General features: G+C 30.8%; 1 protein-coding gene across 1 annotated transcript in view; it reads left to right on the top strand.

Moving 5' to 3' along the window:
* The window catches only part of LOC130450420 (adult-specific cuticular protein ACP-20-like), a 39,124-nt gene extending 26,335 nt beyond the window's left edge, over nt 1–12,789 (top strand). The window contains exons 4-5 of the mRNA XM_056788793.1: nt 9,341–9,410; nt 12,566–12,789. Of these exons, the coding sequence (XP_056644771.1) occupies nt 9,341–9,410; nt 12,566–12,789 (294 nt within the window). The remainder of the gene's footprint in view (nt 1–9,340; nt 9,411–12,565) is intronic.
* The last annotated feature ends 8,317 nt before the right edge of the window (nt 12,790–21,106 follow it).

Raw genomic sequence — 21,106 nt, 5'->3', positions numbered from 1 at the left:
GTCAACTTACGTGACCATCAAGAAGTCATAAATAATAAAAAAATCGAAACGGTACGAGCCAATTCTACGTTTTCAAAAAACAATTGTGAATTTACGGTATCAAAATTAAAAAAACTTTTTTTCAAAGTACTTACTTTGGTAAACATAGTTGCGCTTCACTAATTCAAACAGTACTAATTAATTACTATGAAACTAACAATCTTTTATACTTTGATGTATCCAAATGAGTTATTCCCATAGTCTAATTTAATTATTGAGAATACTAGTAATTAAATTCTGAAGGCATTAGGTAATGGCATGTGAAACACCCCAAATCATCAACGTGAACATCTTGAGAATCTTACAGTGTTGTGCAATATGACAGCTTTTAACAATTGTCGCTTGCGAGATTCTATGATTATTGTAAGCAACATCGTATAAGTTATATTTGCCAACTATTGTTGAATAAAAGTGAGATGTATATATCACTTTAGTTGATCAATACAGGGTGTCCCACAACGAGTTATAACTATCTGTATAGAAAAATCATGCGAATTTCTACGTTTCAGGTTTTCTGGATACGATCTTTTTAACTAAAATATTTTCAAAGATGGCCGGTTCTACCGAAAGTCGACTGTAACTTTGTTATTTTAAATGAAACACCCTATATTTTATTACATTTCTGAAATCTACGTAGATTTCAGTATGCTTTTGTATAAAAACTTTTTTCGATCGTATCCGTTTGATTGTTTTACAATTGAATGATTTCAATTTTTGATAATAAACTATCAGCTTGGCGTTGTTGATAAAATAACAATGGTTGTGATGGTATAGAAAGTGGTCAAAGATGTCCACAATTTCTTTTTCTACTCCTTCTACCATAATAGGTCTAATGCTTGTTCCTTCTTCGATATCTCTCCTCATCCTGGCTCTAAATTGTCGCTCTAACTCTTTCGGGGTCGACCTTTACTCCGTGTTCCAATTGGAGATCTATCGCCTGTCATTTGACTTGAGTGTTGGTTCTATTGTTTTGTATGCTGGGCAATAAAGTCGATTCTTCTTCGGTCAAGTAATATTTTTCCCGAGATCCGCCTGGGAGTTTTCCTCTATATTCATTAAGATTCTTTTACAAACTTGGAAAATACCTTCAATATTTTATTTCATCAACAACGTCAAATTAATAATGATAAAATAGTGAACTTCTACATGGATTATCCACACCATAAGCTTGATGGTAACTTCAAGACAACAGGTTTTTCTATTGCTAATTCCTCTGTATCCGTTTGATTGTTTTACAATTGAATGATTTCAATTTTTGATAATAAACTATCAGCTTGGCGTTGTTGATAAAATAACAATGGTTGTGATGGTATAGAAAGTGGTCAAAGATGTCCACAATTTCTTTTTCTACTCCTTCTACCATAATAGGTCTAATGCTTGTTCCTTCTTTGATATCTCTCCTCATCCTGGCTCTAAATTGTCGCTCTAACTCTTTCGGGGTCGACCTCTACTCCGTGGTCCAATTGGAGATCTATCGCCTGTCATTTGACTTAAGTGTTGGTTCCATTGTTTTGTATGCTGTGCAATAAAGTCGATTCTTCTTCGGTCAAGTAATATTTTTCCCGAGATCCGCCTGGGAGTTTTCCTCTATATTCATTAAGATTCTTTTACAAACTTGGAAAATACCTTCAATATTTTATTTCATCAACAACGTCAAATTAATAATGATAAAATAGTGAACTTCTACATGGATTATCCACACCATAAGCTTGATGGTAACTTCAACACAACAGGTTTTTCTATTGCTAATTCCTCTGTATCCGTTTGATTGTTTTACAATTGAATGATTTCAATTTTTGATAATAAACTATCAGCTTGGCGTTGTTGATAAAATAACAATGGTTGTGATGGTATAGAAAGTGGTCAAAGATGTCCACAATTTCTTTTTCTACTCCTTCTACCATAATAGGTCTAATGCTTGTTCCTTCTTTGATATCTCTCCTCATCCTGGCTCTAAATTGTCGCTCTAACTCTTTCGGGGTCGACCTCTACTCCGTGGTCCAATTGGAGATCTATCGCCTGTCATTTGACTTAAGTGTTGGTTCCATTGTTTTGTATGCTGTGCAATAAAGTCGATTCTTCTTCGGTCAAGTAATATTTTTCCCGAGATCCGCCTGGGAGTTTTCCTCTATATTCATTAAGATTCTTTTACAAACTTGGAAAATACCTTCAATATTTTATTTCATCAACAACGTCAAATTAATAATGATAAAATAGTGAACTTCTACATGGATTATCCACACCATAAGCTTGATGGTAACTTCAACACAACAGGTTTTTCTATTGCTAATTCCTCTGTATCCGTTTGATTGTTTTACAATTGAATGATTTCAATTTTTGATAATAAACTATCAGCTTGGCGTTGTTGATAAAATAACAATGGTTGTGATAGTATAGAAAGTGGTCAAAGATATCCACAATTTCTTTTTCTATTCCTTTTACCATAATAGGTCTAATGCTTGTTCCTTCTTCGATATCTCTCCTCATCCTGGCTCTAAATTGTCGCTCTAACTCTTTCGGGGTCGACCTTTACTCCGTGGTCCAATTGGAGATCTATCGCCTGTCATTTGACTTAAGTGTTGTTTCTATTGTTTTTTATGCTGTGCAATAAAGTCGATTCTTCTTCGGTCAAGTAATATTTTTCTCGAAATCCGCCTGGGAGTTTTCATTTCTGTGGTCTCAAAAAGTTGTTTCTGGTCGTGTTGAATAGCTTAGTTTACATTCTATAGCATAATTTTCCCTCTTCTTCAATTTTATTGATTATTTCTAATTAATAATTGGTTCACGTTTGCTTTTATTTCAATAAACTATCTACAGGGTGTCCCACGACGAGTTAAATAAAACTATCTGTATATGGCAAAATACAAAAAATACAAAAGTCGACTGTAACTTTGTTATTTTGAACGAAACACCCTATATATTAAATATATTTTTGACATTAACGTAAATTTAAGTATACTTTTGTCTAAAAACTTTTTTCCAAAAATGCAGACTTTTTGAGTTATCAATTTTTTTGTAAAAAGTTTGACCGTTGCAGACTCTTATAAATTATTTTTTTACGAGGTTACCCTCAAAGATATGAAAATAGTTTCTATTCGGTTGCTTTTACCAAGGTCAGACGTATTTGAATCTATGTTAAAAAATTTTTCATTTTATACAGGGTGTGTATAAAAAGTTCTCAAAATTTAACTTCATAATTATCAAATTTTTAAATAGAACCACCCGGTTTTTTCTATTTTAATGCATTCAGGGGTAAAAAATAAGGAAAATTCATGTATACCGTTAACCAGATATTAAATCTGTAAATTTTTAGAGATGCAGGTGTGGTTTAAATTTTATTTATTCGTTATTAAATTGAGAACCACCGACTTTCGAAAGTATCAACATTTCACTAATGACAGTTAAATAAGTGTCATTTATTACAGAGCCTACTAAAAGTATACATAAAAAATTAAAACTTGTTAAAAAATACGATAATAATTTAAAACCTCAAATATCTCGGAAACGACTAAAAGTTAGTATTGGATTCTTTATTTCATTGTGTTTGTATCAACGGTCAAAATAAAATTTAGACCAAGCCAGCATCTCTAAAAATTTAGAAAAAACATTTAATATCTGGATAACGACAAGGTTTAAGTATAAGAAAGTATTCATGAATTTGCCTTATTTTTTATCCCTGAATGCATTAAAATAGAAAAAACCGGGTGGTTCTATTTGAAAAAATAAAAAAAATAGATATTTATGAAGTTAAACTTTGAACACTTTTTATACACACCCTGTATAAAATGAAAAATTTTTCAACATAGATTCATTTACGTCTGACCTTGCTCAAAGCAACCGAACAAAAACCATCTTCATATCTCTAAGGGTATCCTCGTAAAAAAATAATTTATAAGGGTCAAGTTTGTTACAAAAAAATTATCAACTCTAAAAGTATACATTTTTTGGAAAAAGTTTTCAGACAAAAGTATAACAAAGTTACAGTAGACTTCCGGTAAAACCGGAAGTCCAACATCTTTGAAAATATTTTAGTTGAAAAGATCGTATCAGAAAACCCAAACGTAGAAATTTTCATGATTTTACTATAAGTATTTTGCCATATATAGATAGTTAACTCGTCGGAGACACCCTGTAGATAGTTTACTGAAATAAAAGCAGAAATTATTAATAAAATGGAAAAATAAGAAGGAAAATGATGCTATAGAACCTAAACTGAGGAAAAAAATTATCATAATGTATATAAAGGCCTAAAGAATAAACTTATATGGGCTCGGCATATAATGGAAATGAAATTGATGAATTGTTAAAAAAAAATAACGTAGTCCAAGAACACAAAAGTACCAAGCGAAACAATTAATAAAAGTGATGAAAAACAAATTATAAAGAAGAAAACTCAATAAGTGTTAGTGTATTTTCAAAGTGGTTTCAGAATCCTAATGATTTATTTTATAATTTTAAAACAATTTCTTACACAATCACAGTTTGCACATGCTCTTTTTGAAAACAAATATAAAAGCTTTTTTCACTTGTCGCTTGAGTCGTATAACCACTTTATTTAACATTTTTTGAATTCAAATCAAAATTAATTCAATTTTTTTTTCTCTCCTACTATTGCAAGGCTACTACTAGGCTCTCCGCATCAAATTATCTGCTAGTCAACCATTCGAGTGCTATATCAGTTCAGCCTTTTCCAGATAAGTTTCCGCATATTACTACTACATAAATCTGCATTATATTCGTTCTCTTTTTTAATATCTCATGTGGAAATGGTACCATGATATTTCCAGCTTTTTCTCCTTCTTATTTCTTTATTTGTAAAGCTCCTTAAGAAGTTGGGATGTCTAAATATGATATTTACATTTATTAACTTTTCCCAAGAAGAGTCTCCAATGTTGAATATGAAATTACAAGCTGTAAAAACTTGTCATTACGTACGTAAAAACACCTCACACTAGTTAGTAGAGTTTCCTTTATATTTTTGATACATACATTCATTTTCGGATAACCATCCTGTAGTTGGAATATAATGGAAACTAAGAAAGACAAGAAATAAAGCGTATCAATATCTCGCAATGGCCTACAAATCTTCCAATATTATTTCACATCACCAACCTTGAAATAAAATTAATGGAATTGGATTGAAGAGAAAGTGACACATTTTATTATAATTAGGATCAATGTCTATATAACTAATACACAATGCTGTTAGATTTTATTGATTTGGAACTGGAATATTTACCCGAAAAATTCACTAATCGTATAATTGTACTACTTCAGATTATAAAAATACTGAATAAGATAAATAAGGATTGAATAAAAAAAGCTGATAAAGGAGAGTTCATATTCATGTACTGATGTCAAAAATTGACTCTAAACCACTTAAAAAAGCTGTAGAATCATGTGAGGATATTAACATTGTTACAGAAGAAGATACAACTAAAAATGTGATTAATCGGATAGTTTATGATTAGAGCGAAGCACGTCAAACAAATATTTGAAAGACTTATGGTATTAATGTCTCATTGCGCTCGTAATCACCCGATTTATCGCCTAATGACTTTTTCTTCTTCTCCACTGTTAGATAAAAGATGCGCGGACACCCAAGAAGTTTTCAAACCATGTTTCGACGATATTAAAATTAGAATGAGCGTACGCTAAAATGCATAAGACAAATTATCTGGCAATTATGATATTGAGGAACTTGGCTCAGTAAATCCCTGAATAAGGCCCGTTCCAGAAACGACTGATGATCATTCCTGATCGACGTAGTTGCTTGTTTAACTGCAATTGAGCAAAAACCATGTATCTGGAATATATATTGAGAAAAATACAAAAATCGTAATGCAAAAAATAAGGATGGAGTGGCTGAAATATTGCTCAATGATTTCGTGATTTTTGATGGGTTACAATAGCAAGAAGCATCAAGTAACCTTTTCTAATGCTAATTCATATAATCCGCGATCGTTTTCACCTAATTCCACTGGTGGATAATCTGATAATTCTTCAAGACTCCAGTCGACAGACGGTCTTTTACATGTCTTCACTGGCGCAAGATTATTCATGTATTGAAAACAAGCACGCAGAAACGGATCGACTTACTTGGTCGGAGTAAATGGTAAATTATATTTTGAGCCTCCATCTGATATGGAGGTGAAGTACATGACCGGACACAACTCTTGAATGCTAAACTTCTTGGTATTTGAAATGCCGCTATCGACGGTTGCTTTAATCGCTATTAATAAAACCTGGTTGAATTCTGCTGCGCTCTAATCTGAGCTTTTTACTACCAGTTTCCTAATCTTCAGAGCAGATCGTCAATTTGAATCAACCAATACCAAAAGTAGTGGATAATTATCTTAATACTTCGAAAAGCGATAAAACTTTTTGTTTCTAAATTGTCGGTTTCTGTTTTACGATTTATAAAAACTTAAAAGACAATTCTTGTAATGATATAAACTGTCTATTTTTTATATTAAATATAATTACTATAAGAAATCTTCTTGGCTTCATCAAATGAACAGGAAATGCGTAATGCATGGAAATAATCCATTAAGTTTATAATTATTCAACTATAACATTAGTTGAAGGTCTATTGGCTACTACCACTCAAGTAATTAACAAACGCTGATTGATTCAGCTGAAGATAATTTCGTTAACGATAATTATATTTCTTTTGTAGCGATTGGAATGCTTTAAGCAGGCATCCTTGCATCCTATTACAAATTTTATAATCATAAACACAAGGTCTTACGAATTTATATTTCTTTTGTTTTATCGAGTCTTGAACACATATAGTATAAGGAAATTTATTACTTACTCGCTAATTTGATTCTTTATAGAGATAACTATTTTCCTTCGTTGTTTATAACTCCATCTATGTTTTTACAGAAGATAAAATTGAGTAATAATAATTTACGAAAGGGTGCATGTGAATATTTGACTTGATTTGACCTGAAACTCCCTGTATATTTTTGGTACAAATTTTTCCAAATTATTCACAGAATATACAGCATTTATCTATATCTAAAAATAAACAACTTATTCATCTTTATAACAAGTGGATATTAATTTTTTTAACGAGTTGGCCGAGATAAAACTCAAGTAAAATCTAAATATTTTATTACAATACGAAAAAAACAAAAAACAAACTAGTTTAAATGTGCAAAAATATCGCCGTTTTATTAAATACATTTTCGAGAATTCTTCAGTACACATTGCGTAGGTTTTAAAACGGTAATGTGTCTGATACTATCTTGAAGTTCAGTCCGATTCGTATATCTTCTTTTATAGACCTCGTTCTTGACATAACCCCAAACGTAAAAGTCTTGGGGAGTTATGTCAGGAGATCCAGGGGGTCAACGTGTAGGACCATTTGTAGCAATCCACCTATCTTGGAAAAGTCTTTCCAACAATATTCTGACTTCGCGTACCTGATGGGCAGGAGCTCCATCTTGTTGAAAATAAATTTGGTTACGTGCTTCTAAATTGAGATCATCCAAATATTCTTTCCAGTACCTCTGATAGCACATCAACTTATCTTCTGCCTGTCAAAGTACTTTCATAAAAAACTGGCCCAAATATTTTGCTGCCAATTGAACCACACCATACATTAATACTGAATTGTCTTTGCGGATTTCTTGGATGAGTAATAAATAAATTTTCTCGACACCAAAAGTACATGTCAAAAGGATAAATATCGACAGTCAACTTGTTAGAGAGATGAATAAGTTAATAAGATGGTTATTTTTAGAATTAGCTTAATGCTGTATAAGAGCTTTTATATTCTGTATAATATATAATTTGGAAAAGTTAAACACTCTGTATATACCAGAATATTTATAAAACGAATCAACATCAAATCAAACATATATGGAATGAATACACCGAATCTAAATAATCTCTCTGTTGGAAACCTAAAACAGGCAATTTAGCTTATAACTTTTGTCACTAGGTCTCCACCAAGTGCTTCCATACATCTACGCAGAGTTTGTTATGCGATTAAATCACTTAGAGATATAATATCAACATATTGGCCAGCGAATTATCCTTGTTGTTTGAGGCATTCAAACGAGTGGACCTTAATAAGACACGGCGAGGGCTGAACTCTGTTGTATTCTAATTTTTAGTCACGATAGCTTCATAGAGGTTTTAAAGTGTATATGCTCTGGAGGATCTTTCGTGAATGACCCCATATAAAACCCTTCTGCTTGCTAGAGCAACTTTTTTTGATATTCACGTATTCGTACCAGAGCAGTTATGGATCCAGAGTGATCCTTAAATATTTCTACGCTCTAGAGTAGTAGTTATAATTTAGTGCGTGTTAATATTGAATCTTCTGTGAAAAATTGGGAGCTCGGTTTCAGACTGGCACTGTTCAACTTGCCGAGAGGTTTAACGTTTAAGTTGTGAAAGACCAGATACTACAGGGCTTGAGACACAGCTCTGCCTTGTGGGCAGCTCCTGGATACCACCGTCTCCACAACTTTTATAATTTCTTACTGAGAGGACAATTGCTCTGTCTGTTGGGTTCTAATTAAAAGTTGTAATTCAAGAAAACATATTACCAAGTAATACAAAACAGAAAATGAAATATCATTCATAGTTTTATACCAATTTTCTCAAGTATTAATTTTCCAAATTGTATATGGTAGTAATTATCACAAAAATTTCGAAGCAATAGTATTATTTTGAATTGAGAAATACGTTGTTAAATATTATAATGATCTTATTAATCTCAGCGTCACTGGCGAGTGTTTTTAATATAAGCATTAATTAGCAAATTATTTATTGTTATTTTCATCATAATTTCATTATCAAATGAAAAATCTAGGTCAGAATTTGGTGAAGCTACGTAACTTTCAGTTAATAAAGAAACAGGTATGATTTCTTATGTCTATAATGTTACATTTAATCAATTCTTCGGTATAAAAAGCTTAAATCATTTAATTTGATTTAGTATCAAGCCGACGATCAGCTATACGATTATGTATTCAAAAGTAAGTTTAACAGAAAATTTTTGATAAAAACAATGTAGAATAATTTATTTCCTAGAACCCAACAAAAAGATTAATACTTTCCATAAACTTAGAGAATTTACTGCAATCAGAATAATTATTTGTACTAGAATTTCAAATTTATTTTACCATTAATATCATTCAAACAAATGTCTCTTTGAAGAATGCGTATACTTCGGATTCAGTTTTGTTTTTAGTTTTGTGTCCGTTTATTTCTATAATTATTTTTATGGCTGAATGGTTGAACGCGTATAAACAAATCACAAATCATAGTTTTAATTTTTCAGATTTTAACTTTGATAGCTGTAGCTGCAGTAGCACAAGCTGGAGTTTTGAACTACAGTCACGGCCAAGCTAGTTCATACTCTTCAGTTAATTTGGAAACACCAAAATTCCATCAAGGATATGCAACTAATCCAATTGTTTCTCATGGATATTCTACAAACAAAGATGTAGATTTTTACGTGAGTTTCTAATAGGTTATGTAGAAAGTAAATTGTGTTTCACAGGTCGCAAGCTAGTCAGTGTTTCTGTTAAAGGTTGTGGCAAAAAATCCTGCTGTTGACTGCGCAATTTGTCAGTTATCAAATGTCCCAAGTATAAATATTACTTCTCTGTTAGGAGTTTAGTATCAATTAAGTTAAATCAAGATTTAAAGAAATCGTTTACGGTTAATCACTTTATGAGGAAGGGACTGCTTGTTGAAACAGGTATTTCGATTGAAAGTAAGTCAGGATCAGGCAGCGAAGCAAAAAAAGTCTTTGGTTAAAGCAGCTCACGGAAAACTGGGAGTCAGTTTGCGTAAAATATGTAACATTCAAATTAAATAAAGAAAATCTACACCCAGAAGCATAAAATAAAAGGTTGGGAAGCAACTACACTAGAAGAATTGGAGAAATAATTTTGAACAAACTCTGGCTAACACCAGATTCAGTATTTCATAAATTAATGCAACTGGGTGTTGATTCACTTATATAAAATATAAGTAAAGTGCCAATAATTAAATTAAAACAGTTCCCACAGTCTTCATTCATCGTGATAATTTGTACAGGGTCCTTCATGACGAGCTGAATTTGCTTGTATGGGTTTTCCGAAATGTTCCATTCAGCTGAAATAATTTCAGTCTTCTGAAATTTCCAGTTATACCGGAAGTGGGCCCAAACTTCGTTATTTTAAACTTTAAATTTTATGCTATGGTCTTCATTAAATTCTCAATATAACTTTATATAATGCATCGTATGCCTAAGATCCGCCATTTTTTAATTATTCCACATTTTCGATATTTTTGGACACATGCAGCCCTCCACTAAGATATTTATATTTCTAAGTTTAAGTGAGTCAGACCTAATATTTTTGGGATTCGGACAAATAACACTTACAGCTTTCAAAATCTGTGAAAACCTTGACAAAAATTTATATAGGGTGTTCAGAAAATGGTGTCGAATTTCGCTATCTAAAAACTTCGAAAACTTAATTTTTTCAAATAGCAACTCCCATTTTTCTCTTTACCATTGGATTTTACGTTTTAAATTAAGGGGACTTCGTTAGTAAATTCATATATCTCAAATTAACGGTTTTTGTAGAAACTTGACAAAATTGAAATCCTCATGGGTTTTAATTAACTTCACTTTAATTTAATTTTTAGTTTTGTTCTTCCCCTCTTATTGTAGAGTTTAAATATTTTTTAGTTGACTAAATTATTTCAATTTTTGATACGTTAACTTTTGTTATTCGTTATTCGTCATCGGCGGGTGACAATTAAAAACCATGAAAATTTCAGTTTTTTCAAGTTTCTACAAAAGCCGTTAATTAGATGGCGAAATTCGGTACCATTTTCTGAACACCCTATATAGATTTTTGTCATGGTTTTCGCAGGTTTTGAAAGCTGTAAGTGTTATTTGTCCAAATCTAAAAAATATTAGACCTGACTCACTTAAACTCAGAAATATAATTTTCTTAGTGGAAGGCTGCATGTGTCCAAAAATTTCGAAAATGTGATAATCAAAAAATGGCAGACCTTAGGCATACCAAAAATTTAATAAAAACCATAGCATTCTGTTTAAAATAACGAAGTTTGGGTATAACCAGAAGTTTCAGAAAACTGAAATTATTTTAGCTGGAACGAGCATTTCCGAAAACTCATGCGAGCAAATTTTCAGATCACCAGTCGCAGTACTTTCCCATAAGCATATCGATTCAGCTCGTCCTGAAGGACCCTGTATATAACCGGTTTATATCAGGACTATTGGAGAACAAAATGAGATAATATCTCATGTCATATTATAACATATTCAATACAAAATACTCGCCCTTGCTCACTCGAGTACTGTATGGTTTACTGGGCACTATCTCGGTGGAGTACTCTGTCAATGTAATTGCGTCTTTATATTGGTCTATTAGACATTTTAGTTTTGAACTTTAAAAATGGAATTCAAGTTCTGCTTCCATTTTCTCCCGGTAAATATTTTTGTTTATATTTTTATTTTGTTACTGATACAGGGATAAGAAATATTTTGTCACTGTTTCTTTGTACCTAATATAGTTATTTTCCTAACAAGTGCGGAAAGTGATACTTTCCCGCACGCGACTGCAATTGTTCGGGCAAGCGGTCAAGTGCGGGAAAGACACTTTAACGCATGAGTTAGGAACATTATTTTTTCTACGACCGTATATACAAAAAAGTATACCAACCCGTTTTTCAAAAATTATTTTATTCCAACAAACATAATAATGTACAAAACTTTAACTAAAAAATACTAATTATTATAAATATTAATATTGAAAACACAATTTGTTGTATTCTGTAGACCGGTAAGAATTGCCGGTGCAGTGGAGTTATTTGGTTTCAACTGGAAGGTAGATGACGTCGATGAGGATGGCATCGGTTCCAGGTCGCATAAAAATGACGATGACGGCAACGGTTTTAAGTCATTTCGCAGGTAACAGCTCGGAATAAGTTTCGTGGTTTAATTTAGAAGAAGATTCCACATATTCGGTCACTTTCAAGACGTTTTGAACAACTTTGACGTTTTAGTAACAATTACAAGGTTATATAAAAAATATCTGTATTATTTCATATTTTCAAAAAATTAAAAATGCTACAAAAAGCTAGAAAAAGTTTAAATTTTATTTGATGGACTATTTCGTAAATATTTATTTACCTGTAGTAACAATAGTTATAATCTCAGAAGTAAAAAACTATCTAATAAGGTCAAAATTTGTATAATTCTACTTTCCGGCACTAGTGCGGGAAAGTGACACTTTCAAAACTAAAATGCGTGCGGGAAAGTGGGTTAAAACGCACGGTCGTAGAAAAATATATTTTCGATACGGTCACTAATATTTCTATACCATTTTTTGATGATAAGTTTTCACGTGACGAATAAATATATTAAAATATATCAATGATTAGAATCTGATGATTATAATGGTGAACGTTAATTTTTAAACTTAATTTTTAAAAAAAATGTTTCAGGCTCCTCCAAAATACGAATTCAACTACGGCGTTCAAGATGCTCAAAGTGGAGATCATAAAAGTCAACATGAAGTACGTGATGGGGGTGTAGTTAAAGGTAGTTACACTGTAGCGGAATCTGATGGTACCATCCGCACTGTCCACTACACCGCTGACGACCATAATGGATTTAATGCCGTGGTAGAAAAATCAGGACATCCAGTACATCCAGCTCCAGCTTACGGAAAAACTATATTAGCTGATCCTTCTTATCACCATTGATCAAATTATTAAATATAAAATTTGTTATGTTTGTTATTTTTTTTTAAATATGCAATATACGATTGCGATACAATATGATCGTTTTTAATTTTCTCCTGTAATAATCTATCTATAACTAGATGAAAAAATTAAACTGTTGATAGAGATCTGAAAATTAACGAAAATCGGCAAAAAAACTTCTGAAATCAACTGAGCTGTATATCTACTAAATTCTTATAGATTTGGCTTCAAATACAAATACAAAAATGACTGCAAGTTCCTGTAAATAAGTGAAAAACGTGGCTTTCAAATTAACATTGTGCTCTAGATTTGATTAATTTGGCAGTAGTAGATCTATCAACTGAAAAAGTAGTTGAGAAAATAAAATTTTGAAGATTATTAGTAGATAGTAAATGAATTTGCTAGATGTAGCTCAAATTAAAACAAAAAAACGGTTCAATATTATTTAAAATCAATGAAAACCGTAATTTCAAATGAAATTGCTGTGTAGATTTGTTATAATTAGATAACTTTGGCAGATTTAGTTCCAAACACAACAAAAAAATTGCAATTTCTCTAAAATCAACATAACAACGTAGTTTAGTGAAGAAGACTCGCAGTATATTGGGTAAATTTGTTAGATGTATCTCAGAATGACACAAAAAATTATTAAAATCCAGAGAAAAATATAATTGTTACGAATTCGTGCATGACATGGACTGTGAAGCCGGTCCGGTTTATGTTATTAGAATCTGAAATTAGGTGAACGCGCCGGGTACAAATTTCCAAGAACAGTTATAAAACAGATCATCTTTTTATAACCTGTTCATTGTATGCTATGACCGTTTTCATAAAGTCAATTTCTAAGGTCTTTTTATTTGTTCACGACAAACTAGAGATTTCTGACATTTGGATTAAGAGTCTTTAACAGTTGTAGTAAGTTTTTTCTCGTACCGAAGATCATGTGTGACGAAAAACAGGAGCAGCGTATCAATCTCAAATTTCTCGTTAAATTGAAAAAATCTCCGACTGGGTGCTATAAATTGTTGCAAGAGGCCTATGGGGACAATTCCCTATCTCGTGCGCGTGTTTTTGAGTGGTGTAAATGTTTTAGTAATGGCCGACACAGCACTGAAGATGACCAGCGCCCAGGTCACCCCGTGACTGTGTTAACTCCAGAAACAGTGACCAAAATCAACCAAATTGTGCGTGCAGATCATCGAATGAACATCCGGATTATTGCCGAAGCTGTAAACGCCGATAAAGAAACGACTAGAAACATTTTACACGAGGAATTACACATGACAAAAGTCTGTGCGAAGCTGGTGTCACAAAATTTAACTTCTGACCCAAAGTATTTGACTCCAGTGCTCGAAAACCCGACGTGCTCACCAGAATTGGCACCGTGCGACTTGTTTTTGGTAAACTAAAAAACGGCAGAGCTCCTAAAGGCACTCGCCAAAGAAGACTTCCAGCACTGTTTCGATTAATGGAAATAAAGTATAGAAAGGTTTGTGGCGAGGGGGGGAGTATATTGAAGGGGAGCAATGGAATATAGAATAATTTTTATGATAAAACCCTTTTTCGTAACCAGTCTCGTTATTTAATAGTCATACCTGGAAAATAACCTGATATCATCCCGAACACAACGAGATAATAAATTAAAGCAATAGGTGAATTTAAATAAAGTGTTTAGTGGTAAGTTTGTGCATAGTTAAGTGAATAGTTAAATATTAATGAATATTTTAGTGAATAGTGAGTAGTTTAGTAAACAGATAAATTAAGTCAGAGTCAATTTATTTCAGTGTTAAAAACTATTTAAATAAATTTAAAAAAAAACATTACAGTAGTACTTGAATGAATTTGGGCAGTTAATGTAGATTTCAGTTGCTTTTGAATTTAAATATAAGAGTAAATAATCTTGACTAGCATTTCGAGAGATACAGAATATTTTAAAATGTATTTTCAAATACTGTTGCATGACTTTCTTTTTTTTTTTTTTAAAAATAATCCATATTCTCCAAAGCGTAGTGACTAGATTATGATATTCTCATGCGGAAGGTCCCAGGTTCAAGTCATTCTACTTTTTATTTTTCTATTTATGTAGTGATAATTATTTTTAGGTGGCATTTATGCATTCCAAAGAGAAGAGTTGCCAATATTAGTATTGTTCATAATTGAATTCGTCTGTTGTTTTGTTAAATTGTTCCAATCTTCATTAAAAGCGTTAGTAGAAAAAATATTGTATGCAAATCGTGTGTAAAGGCCTTTTTTCGACTCATGTGAAAAAGGCTACTTTACACACTTGTTACATAAATAACTATTGTTACATAATGAAGCCGGCGGTTAATTTAGTGAAGGAATGTTTTGAAAAGTATACATACAAATGTTATTAAACAGAATTGGCCCATATAGTCATATGAAATTGATATAAATTACATAAATTACAGATGATATAAACTCTTTATCAGCGAAGTAACCCATACAAGATGGCATGGCGGTACAAAGAATACATTAACTGTAACAAGAAACAGTCAATTGATCTCAATTGGTACGAGTGTAGTGAAGAATAAGATTTGAAGAAATGGAGATTTCTTGCAAAGGTTCTGAAACGTCTGGAAAATGAGTAGCAATCTACGCAATCGTTTTAATTATTACTTAGAAACTTCTCCTAATCCTAATCAGCAATTCCCTAAAAAAGTTATGCTGATTAACCTGTGAGTTGCGGCCATCTGATTGGGAATCATTAATCTTAATTTTCATTTCTTTGTACTTGTGTATGTTATATCGAGAAGTTTCTACCAAAATATGTGTAATATTTAAATTGTTCATCGTTTGAAATAATTATGCAATTCAAAATAACTGTACTAATTAAATGATCTCATTTAGTAATGTTCAACTCATTGGAGCGAAATGCTATTATAAAAATTTTTAAATTCGTATTATCATCCTCATAGTTCATTAAGTTAATAAGTCATATATTCGTATTTGACTTAGAAATTATCAAAGACCGATGTCTTTGGAATCAGCTACATTAGCTAGAACTGAGTCACTGAGTAAACTGTAAGGTTCATCCATGTCTTTGAATCTTCATCTCCACGAGCTAATTACTCAGATTATTAAATTTCTAAAATTTAAAGAGACATCAATTCTCAATCTATTTATCATATATATATATAATATTTTAAGATACGAGGGTCAGAGGATATGTGATAAATTCTATCGAGAAATTGTTTTGAAACATGACAGTTAATTTTGAGGCTCTATATCTCTGAACATACTTCAATGAAAGTAATAAAATTTTCAAATTTTATAGAGAAATTTGTTCTGAATCGAATGAGTGTAAATATGATGCTTTAAGTTGGAGGAGTCAGAGAATAAATAATAGAATACATTAAGCGGCTGCTATATAATATGGAATGACAGTCAACTTTGAGGCTCTATAACTATGAGAATATCAAAAGGAAGATTATGAAATTTCTAAAATTCATAGAGATATCAATTCTGAATCTATTTATCATATATATAATATTTTAAGATACGAGGGTCAGAGGATATGTGATAAATTCTATCGAGAAATTGTTTTGAAACATGACAGTTAATTTTGAGGCTCTATATCTCTGAACATACTTCAATGCAAGTATGAAATTTTCAAAATTTATAGAGAAATTTGTTTTGAATCGAATGAGTGTAAATATGATGCTTTAAGTTGGAGGAGTCAGAGAATAAATAATAGAATACATTAAGCGGCTGCTATATAATATGGAATGACAGTCAACTTTGAGGCTCTATAACTATGAGAATATCAAAAGGAAGATTATGAAATTTCTAAAATTCATAGAGATATCAATTCTGAATCTATTTATCATATATATAATATTTTAAGATACGAGGGCCAGAGGATATGTGATAAATTCTATCGAGAAATTGTTTTGAAACATGACAGTTAATTTTGAGGCTCTATATCTCTGAACATACTTCAATGAAAGTAATGAAATTTTCAAATTTTATAGAGAAATTTGTTCTGAATCGAATGAGTGTAAATATGATGCTTTAAGTTGGAGGAGTCAGAGAATAAATAATAGAATATATTAAGCGGCTGCCATATAATATGGAATGAAAGTAGACTTTGAGGCTGTATAACTATGAGGATATCAAAAGGAAGATTATGAAATATCTAAAATTTATAGAGACATCTATTTTGCATCTATTTATCATAAATATAATACTTTAAGGTATGGGGGTCAGAGGATATGTGATAAATTCTATCGAGAAATTGTTTTAAAACATGACAGTTAATTTTGAGGCTCTATATCTCTGAACATACTTCAATGCAAGTATGAAATTTTCAAAATTTATAGAGAAATTTGTTTTGAATCGAATGAGTGTAAATATGATGCTTTAAGTTGGAGGAGTCAAAGAATATATAATACAATATATCAAGCAGCTACCATATAATATGGAATGACAGTCGACTTTGAGGCTCTATAACTATGAGAATATCAAAAGGAAGATTATGAAATATCTAAAATTTATAGAGACATCTATTTTGAATCTATTTATCATATATAAAATACTTTAAGGTATGGGGGTCAGAAGAAATGTAATAAAATCTATCGAGAGATTGTTTTGAAACATGACAGTTAATTTTGAGGCTCTATATCTCTGAACATACTTCAATGAAAGTAATGAAATTTTCAAAATTTATAGAGAAATTTGTTTTGAATCGAATGAGTGTAAATATGATGCTTTAAGTTGGAGGAGTCAGAGAATAAATAATAGAATATATTAAGCGGCTGCTATATAATATGGAATGACAGTCAACTTTGAGGCTCTATAACTATGAGAATATCAAAAGGAAGATTATGAAATTTCTAAAATTCATAGAGATATCAATTCTGAATCTATTTATCATATATATAATATTTTAAGATACGAGGGTCAGAGGATATGTGATAAATTCTATCGAGAAATTGTTTTGAAACATGACAGTTAATTTTGAGGCTCTATATCTCTGAACATACTTCAATGAAAGTAATGAAATTTTCAAATTTTATAGAGAAATTTGTTCTGAATCGAATGAGTGTAAATATGATGCTTTAAGTTGGAGGAGTCAGAGAATAAATAATAGAATATATTAAGCGGCTGCTATATAATATGGAATGACAGTAAACTTTGAGGCTCTATAACTATGAGAATATCAAAAGGAAGATTATGAAATTTCTAAAATTCATAGAGATATCAATTCTGAATCTATTTATCATATATATAATATTTTAAGATACGAGGGTCAGAGGATATGTGATAAATTCTATCGAGAAATTGTTTTGAAACATGACAGTTAATTTTGAGGCTCTATATCTCTGAACATACTTCAATGCAAGTATGAAATTTTCAAAATTTATAGAGAAATTTGTTTTGAATCGAATGAGTGTAAATATGATGCTTTAAGTTGGAGGAGTCAGAGAATAAATAATAGAATACATTAAGCGGCTGCTATATAATATGGAATGACAGTCAACTTTGAGGCTCTATAACTATGAGAATATCAAAAGGAAGATTATGAAATTTCTAAAATTCATAGAGATATCAATTCTGAATCTATTTATCATATATATAATATTTTAAGATACGAGGGCCAGAGGATATGTGATAAATTCTATCGAGAAATTGTTTTGAAACATGACAGTTAATTTTGAGGCTCTATATCTCTGAACATACTTCAATGAAAGTAATGAAATTTTCAAATTTTATAGAGAAATTTGTTCTGAATCGAATGAGTGTAAATATGATGCTTTAAGTTGGAGGAGTCAGAGAATAAATAATAGAATATATTAAGCGGCTGCCATATAATATGGAATGAAAGTAGACTTTGAGGCTGTATAACTATGAGGATATCAAAAGGAAGATTATGAAATATCTAAAATTTATAGAGACATCTATTTTGCATCTATTTATCATAAATATAATACTTTAAGGTATGGGGGTCAGAGGATATGTGATAAATTCTATCGAGAAATTGTTTTAAAACATGACAGTTAATTTTGAGGCTCTATATCTCTGAACATACTTCAATGCAAGTATGAAATTTTCAAAATTTATAGAGAAATTTGTTTTGAATCGAATGAGTGTAAATATGATGCTTTAAGTTGGAGGAGTCAAAGAATATATAATACAATATATCAAGCAGCTACCATATAATATGGAATGACAGTCGACTTTGAGGCTCTATAACTATGAGAATATCAAAAGGAAGATTATGAAATATCTAAAATTTATAGAGACATCTATTTTGAATCTATTTATCATATATAAAATACTTTAAGGTATGGGGGTCAGAAGAAATGTAATAAAATCTATCGAGAGATTGTTTTGAAACATGACAGTTAATTTTGAGGCTCTATATCTCTGAACATACTTCAATGAAAGTAATGAAATTTTCAAAATTTATAGAGAAATTTGTTTTGAATCGAATGAGTGTAAATATGATGCTTTAAGTTGGAGGAGTCAGAGAATAAATAATAGAATATATTAAGCGGCTGCTATATAATATGGAATGACAGTCAACTTTGAGGCTCTATAACTATGAGAATATCAAAAGGAAGATTATGAAATTTCTAAAATTCATAGAGATATCAATTCTGAATCTATTTATCATATATATAATATTTTAAGATACGAGGGTCAGAGGATATGTGATAAATTCTATCGAGAAATTGTTTTGAAACATGACAGTTAATTTTGAGGCTCTATATCTCTGAACATACTTCAATGAAAGTAATGAAATTTTCAAATTTTATAGAGAAATTTGTTCTGAATCGAATGAGTGTAAATATGATGCTTTAAGTTGGAGGAGTCAGAGAATAAATAATAGAATATATTAAGCGGCTGCTATATAATATGGAATGACAGTAAACTTTGAGGCTCTATAACTATGAGAATATCAAAAGGAAGATTATGAAATTTCTAAAATTCATAGAGATATCAATTCTGAATCTATTTATCATATATATAATATTTTAAGATACGAGGGTCAGAGGATATGTGATAAATTCTATCGAGAAATTGTTTTGAAACATGACAGTTAATTTTGAGGCTCTATATCTCTGAACACACTTCAATGAAAGTAATGAAATTTTCAAATTTTATAGAGAAATTTGTTCTGAATCGAATGAGTGTAAATATGATGCTTTAAGTTGGAGGAGTCAGAGAATAAATAATAGAATATATTAAGCGGCTGCCATATAATATGGAATGAAAGTAGACTTTGAGGCTGTATAACTATGAGGATATCAAAAGGAAGATTATGAAATATCTAAAATTTATAGAGACATCTATTTTGCATCTATTTATCATAAATATAATACTTTAAGGTATGGGGGTCAGAGGATATGTGATAAATTCTATCGAGAAATTGTTTTAAAACATGACAGTTAATTTTGAGGCTCTATATCTCTGAACATACTTCAATGCAAGTATGAAATTTTCAAAATTTATAGAGAAATTTGTTTTGAATCGAATGAGTGTAAATATGATGCTTTAAGTTGGAGGAGTCAAAGAATATATAATACAATATATCAAGCAGCTACCATATAATATGGAATGACAGTCGACTTTGAGGCTCTATAACTATGAGAATATCAAAAGGAAGATTATGAAATATCTAAAATTTATAGAGACATCTATTTTGAATCTATTTATCATATATAAAATACTTTAAGGTATGGGGGTCAGAAGAAATGTAATAAAATCTATCGAGAGATTGTTTTGAAACGTGACAGTTAATTTTGAGGCTCTATATCTCTGAACATACTTCAATGAAAGTAATGAAATTTTCCAAGTTTATAGAAAAATTTGTTCTGAATCGAATGAGTGTAAATATGATGCTTTAAGTTGGAGGAGTCAAAGAATATATAATACAATATATCGAGCAGCTACCATATAATATGGAATGACAGTCGACTTTGAGGCTCTATAACTATGAGAATATCAAAAGGAAGATTATGAAATATCTAAAATTTATAGAGACATCTATTTTGCATCTATTTATCATAAATATAATACTTTAAGGTATGGGGGTCAGAGGATATGTGATAAATTCTATCGAGAAATTGTTTTAAAACATGACAGTTAATTTTGAGGCTCTATATCTCTGAACATACTTCAATGCAAGTATGAAATTTTCAAAATTTATAGAGAAATTTGTTTTGAATCGAATGAGTGTAAATATGATGCTTTAAGTTGGAGGAGTCAAAGAATATATAATACAATATATCAAGCAGCTACCATATAATATGGAATGACAGTCGACTTTGAGGCTCTATAACTATGAGAATAT

The sequence above is a fragment of the Diorhabda sublineata genome, chromosome 11, assembly GCF_026230105.1.
Source record: "Diorhabda sublineata isolate icDioSubl1.1 chromosome 11, icDioSubl1.1, whole genome shotgun sequence".
Lineage (NCBI taxonomy): Eukaryota > Metazoa > Arthropoda > Insecta > Coleoptera > Chrysomelidae > Diorhabda > Diorhabda sublineata.
This window is presented reverse-complemented; position numbering and strand designations above follow the sequence as displayed.